Here is a 6,668-nt window from a genome sequence, read left to right as displayed (position 1 = left end):
ACTAATAATGTTACCTCTTTCCCCGCCATTGACGAGTTATCTCGTCTTTTAGAAGACAACGCTTCCCCGCCAAAGACGAGTTTTTACTGCTTTTCGTGTTTTCACTGTTATACACTCGGGGGTGCTATTACGCATCTTCTGAACGAGTACAAAACCTCCCGAACAAAAACACACATGAACAGGACGGAGAAACTAGCGATCTCTTATGTAAACAGATGTATATGAAAAATAATGCGATCATCAGCAATGGCAGCATATAAATGAAACTGCATAATGTTACGGAGTAAAATGTTGATCCAGGAAGTGGTATATGTCTGTGCAAGCTTTGGAGGTGTTGATGGAAGCGATTTACTGGATTTATGCTTTGATAATCGTACTGAATATTATCCAGATGTAATTTTGGAAAAAAATGTGATTTTCTCACCTTTTTGCTCAAAATTATAAATTTTTTTATGAAACCTACCTATATTCAAGTGTTGATAAAAAAAGAATGCTTTAAGCTAGAATAAAACAGATTTTTTTGTTTAAACGTAGAGGCTCTGATCTTTATGCATATTCAAATATTCATACAGCAAAATATACTGGAGGCCATGAACTTTTTGTGAAAATAATCAAAATCGCTGGCGGTGGCTGGCAACTTTTTAAAAAAATGCTGGCGGGGAAAGAGTTAATTTTTTAAAGGCATAGTCCAGCCAAATTTTTTCTAATTCTGTTATTATATACATTTCATATATTTCCCCATCTTTTTGAGGATGATGTGAGAATGGAAAGGTGTTGGAATAAAAGATCAGGTGTGACTGACGTCGAGTGAGAAGATTTATTTAGTTTTATATTTCCAGTTTTCGTTTTAATTTTAGAAATTTGTTATGTGCTTTTTTTATATTTCTATATAGCTTTAATTTTTATTTTTTTATTTTTAGTAATTTCAGTCCTTTAACTTGAACATATTTTATTTCACTTAGTTGCCAAGGCAATATTTCTAATTTATGTTTCAGTTTCTCAAGTGTTCCATCTAATATTTATATTTTATTTCAACTTTATTTCAATGAATGAAAACATTTTCTAAATAGTTTTAATTGTAGTTTTAATTACCAATAACAACAAAAATGAAGATCAGTAAATGAAAATAATTATACATTTTTAGGCAAACAATTTTTTTTCTTATTCTGAACGTTTAAAAAAAACTTTCTTAAAAAAAAGTGTTGTTTTTTTAGTAATTTTAGTACTTCGGTGTATTTCAGTTAGTTGCATTTTTTAAAGGCACAGTACAACAAAAAATGGAAATTCTGTGATTCTTTTCAGGGTGATTATGTTGAGGTGTGACTGACAGTCAGTCAGATCACAGTCATATTTCAGCAGCTTTAATGGAGTCGTCAGGTGAGAAAGCAGACGTTACCTCATCTGAGACCTTAAACCTCTTCAGCAGAGCCACAAACTTCTGCTTGATGTTCGGTTGCTGGAGAAAAAGAGCAATAAAACATCTACAGCACAATTCAGATAAAATACTCTGTTAAATCTGTCAGTATAAAGCTTAATGCCTTTTTTCAATCTTAAAGTACACTGTGAATGATTCATCTGAGTATGCAGTTATGAAGAAAAAATGAGATGAAAAAGATTCCATAAAAATGTAGGATTTCTTTATTTGAAGTAAGATAAAATGCCTCTATAAAGTGGCCTCTTTAATGATAATGGTGTGTGTTAAATGGAGCTCAGTGCGGTCGTTCATATTCATTAACGCAGCGATGCAGTGTGTCTTACTCTAGTAATGGAGGCGTTTGAAGTAAGTTTGCGCCTGGGTTTCTTCTTCCTCACCTCGTCCTCTTCATCATCTAGATACTGAAACACACACATAAGCCATTAAACACTCGTCGTGTGTGTGCATGCAGCCCTAAATGCCCCAAACACACACACAGACAGACAGACAGACAGACACAGACACAGACACACACACACACACACACACACACACAGACAGACACACACACACAGACACAGACACACACACAGACACAGACAGACACACACACACACACACACACACACACAGACAGACACACACACACAGACACAGACACACACACAGACACAGACAGACACACACACACACACACACACACACACAGACAGACACACACACACAGACACAGACACACACACAGACACAGACAGACACACACACACACACACACACACACACAGACAGACACACACACACAGACACAGACACACACACAGACACAGACAGACACACACACACACACACACACACACACAGACAGACACACACACACAGACACAGACACACACACAGACACAGACAGACACACACACACACACACACACACACACAGACAGACACACACACACAGACACAGACACACACACAGACACAGACAGACACACACACACACACACACACACACACAGACAGACACACACACACAGACACAGACACACACACAGACACAGACAGACACACACACACACACACACACACACACAGACAGACACACACACACAGACACAGACACACACACAGACACAGACAGACACACACACACACACACACACACACACAGACAGACACACACACACAGACACAGACACACACACAGACACAGACAGACACACACACACACACACACACACACACAGACAGACACACACACACAGACACAGACACACACACAGACACAGACAGACACACACACACACACACACACACACACAGACAGACACACACACACAGACACAGACACACACACAGACACAGACAGACACACACACACACACACACACACACACAGACAGACACACACACACAGACACAGACACACACACAGACACAGACAGACACACACACACACACACACACACACACAGACAGACACACACACACAGACACAGACACACACACAGACACAGACAGACACACACACACACACACACACACACACAGACAGACACACACACACAGACACAGACACACACACAGACACAGACAGACACACACACACACACACACACACACACAGACAGACACACACACACAGACACAGACACACACACAGACACAGACAGACACACACACACACACACACACACACACAGACAGACACACACACACAGACACAGACACACACACAGACACAGACAGACACACACACACACACACACACACACACAGACAGACACACACACACAGACACAGACACACACACAGACACAGACAGACACACACACACACACACACACACACACAGACAGACACACACACACAGACACAGACACACACACAGACACAGACAGACACACACACACACACACACACACACACAGACAGACACACACACACAGACACAGACACACACACAGACACAGACAGACACACACACACACACACACACACACACAGACAGACACACACACACAGACACAGACACACACACAGACACAGACAGACACACACACACACACACACACACACACAGACAGACACACACACACAGACACAGACACACACACAGACACAGACAGACACACACACACACACACACACACACACAGACAGACACACACACACAGACACAGACACACACACAGACACAGACAGACACACACACACACACACACACACACACAGACAGACACACACACACAGACACAGACACACACACAGACACAGACAGACACACACACACACACACACACACACACAGAGAAACACACAGACAGACACACACAGACACAGACACACACTCACACACACACACACACACACACACACACACTCACACTCACACTCACACACAGACACACACACACACACACACACAGACACACACACACACAGTGGACCTACATGGTGAACGGGGTCGTCGCTGCCCTCCTGCTCAGACGAGTAACTCTCCTCCTCTTCCTCTGAGTAGTTATCAATGTCTGGAGAACGATCTGAGCCAAAGAAAAAGAACAACACTATAAATTCCCTTTATTCACACTGAAGTGGCAGACGACAGTCACGTGACTCTGGAACACTTGACTGTGATTGGTCAGTGGCAGTGTCTCACCGCTCATCTTGGCTTTGGGTCCCTCACGGTCGATGGGCTGACTGGACAGAGAATAAACCCGGATCTCGGCCACAGGGACGGACACTTCCTTCAGCTGACTGTGCAGACCCAGGACCTGAGCGCCTTCGCTGGGGTGCTGCATCACCTGACAACACCAGCAATCATCAGTTCACAAACGAAGGAACGGCTGAGACTTGCAAAAATGCAATGCACTTGATGTCATTTTCAATTAAATGCATGCATGCAATGCACTTGCATTTTTGAATACTTTTATATGAAATTGACGTAAACACAGTCAGTTATATTTCCAGAGCAGGACAGAACATCTGATATATGGAAACAGATCTGTGCATTAGTGTGAATGCAGCCTGTTAAAGCTGCCACGGTCTAAGATCTCATCAGTAATAATCACACAGCAATAAAAAAATAACGATTGTCTGTAAACTTTCAGATAAAGGACGCTTATTTTAAATAAGTCATTGTTTTAAAAAAGTAGCCTGCTTATATATACATATATATATAAGTACATTTTGCACAAAATAAATTTGATATGAAAATGTAGCCATGTGCAGTAATATTGAAAATTGAGCATTGATGCATCGTGATATTGAGTTCGTGAAGTGACCAATGAAGATTCACACCCTATTTTTAAGATGACAGTACTGACTTACAGAGATTCCAATTAGAAACAAAAAGCAAAGAAACTAGAAAGTTGTGAAGATGTATTTGCACACAGCAGAAGAATTCCCACGCCTCACCTCTGCCATGTTGATGAGCCCGAGCGCCAGCGTCTTGTAGCCCAGGATGGTCCTGTTCTTGTACCTCTTCCTCCTCTGCAGCATGATCTGCAGCTTGTTGGCGTCTCGTTTCAGGAAGTGTGGATACTGCGAGGACACAGAGACGACTGTGAGTGTTGGTTTGAGGCCATACGCACGTGAAGAGACTGTGCTGACACTCACCTGTAAGGAGAAGGTGAGCTGCAGATCTGTCTCTGTTTGGCCGCTCGATGGCAGGAGGATCTCATTGGATCGCAGGATTCGCTTCGAGCCCTGAGTGAACAAACATTACACGCTTTGTCTTTAAGATCCGCAGAAGAGAGCAGAAAACACAGAAAGAGGACAGTGAGGTTTTATTCATGTTTTCGAAAGAAGTTTCTTCTGCTTATCAAGGCCGCATTTATTTGATCAAAAATATAGTAAAAACTTTGCAACTTTACAGATCTTCTTTATGCACCAAGAGCTTGTAACACTCCAAAGAGAAAGGAAAAATTGGAATCGCATCATATGACCCCTTTAAATATGATTACTACTTAAAATAGCTAATGTCTGTGTGACTATCTTTTAAAATGTAATTTATTTCTGTGATCAAAGCTGAATTTTCAGCATCATTACTCCTGTCTTCATTGTCACATGATCCTTCAGAAATCAGTCTAATATGCTGATTTGCTGCTCAAGAAACATTTCTGATTATTATTTAAAAAAAATAGAAAACAAAAAAATTATTTAAAACAGAAATCTTCTGTAACACCACAAATGTCTTTACTGTCACTTTTGATTAATTTAATGCATATTTGCAGAGTAAAAATACTGATTTCTTTCCAAATAGCTAAATAAATTACAAATAAATAAAAAAAATATATATATATTTTTTAACAGAATAACAATATATATGTAACATTATAAATGTCTTTACTGTCAGGAAGAAATATGTAAAATAAAAAATAAGCAAAATTAACAAAAATATATATAAAAAAAATAAACTGAAATAAATGCTAAATACTAAACTAAATAAAAACTAAATAGAAATAATACTTTTGTAAATAAATAAATACAATTACAAATAAAAAATGAATAAATGTAATTCATTTAAAAAAATTATTTGAAACCAAAACCTTTTGTAACATTATAAATGAATAAATAAATAAATAAATAAATAACAAATAAAAAATTTACAATATTGTACACAAATTTTGAAATATAAATCTTGTATAACATTACAAATGATTTTTTAAGTTAAATTAATGCTGAATAAATCTTTCCTCAATAAAAGTTATTTTCTTTGGAAAATAAATAAAAATTAAATGTAATATTAAAAAATACACACGCTTGTTGGTCATTTTAATAGAAACTGAATTTGCAGCGTGTGATATTTTGGGGCGGGACCTGAGTTTAACCATCAGGATTTGATTGGATCATAAAACGTGTGCTGTGATATTATTGGCTGATATTATTTTGCTGTTGTTTCAGATGAAGTGCACTGATGAATGGTTCACAATAAGCCAGAATGTGCATTAAGCGAACAGAGCTGATTTATGTTTCCTGTTAAATGAGAAGAACGAGTGAAAGAATCAATCACCTGCAGTTTGACAGCGATGACCACAGACGTCAGATCTTTATCCAGCTCCTTCAGCATCACCAGCTTCTTCAGAGTCAGATTGAAGAGCCTGCCAACACAAGTCCATGCAATACATCATAACTCAATTTCATAACTGGAAACAGCTTTCAATCAATCCCTTCTAATGGGACTGATGTAGTTTTGGTCTGGTTTCTGAGGGTCAGGGAAGGTTAGCGAGTTAATTATTTACAGTCGCTCTCGCTGCTG

At 39.2% G+C, this 6,668-nt stretch overlaps 1 protein-coding gene across 1 annotated transcript in view; it reads right to left on the bottom strand.

Annotated features, from left to right (window-relative positions):
• Positions 1-6,668, bottom strand: part of LOC107696722 (phosphofurin acidic cluster sorting protein 1-like) — a 63,834-nt gene that overhangs the window by 23,884 nt on the left and 33,282 nt on the right. Inside the window, exons 2-8 of the mRNA XM_016497202.1 lie at positions 6,423-6,510; positions 5,027-5,116; positions 4,826-4,951; positions 4,068-4,212; positions 3,863-3,951; positions 1,759-1,836; positions 1,397-1,456 (exon numbers count right to left, since the gene is read on the bottom strand). Of these exons, the coding sequence (XP_016352688.1) occupies positions 1,397-1,456; positions 1,759-1,836; positions 3,863-3,951; positions 4,068-4,212; positions 4,826-4,951; positions 5,027-5,116; positions 6,423-6,510 (676 nt within the window). The remainder of the gene's footprint in view (positions 1-1,396; positions 1,457-1,758; positions 1,837-3,862; positions 3,952-4,067; positions 4,213-4,825; positions 4,952-5,026; positions 5,117-6,422; positions 6,511-6,668) is intronic.

This window comes from Sinocyclocheilus anshuiensis, unplaced genomic scaffold (assembly GCF_001515605.1).
Source record: "Sinocyclocheilus anshuiensis isolate Anshui unplaced genomic scaffold, SAMN03320099.WGS_v1.1 scaffold1091, whole genome shotgun sequence".
NCBI lineage: Eukaryota > Metazoa > Chordata > Actinopteri > Cypriniformes > Cyprinidae > Sinocyclocheilus > Sinocyclocheilus anshuiensis.
This window is presented reverse-complemented; position numbering and strand designations above follow the sequence as displayed.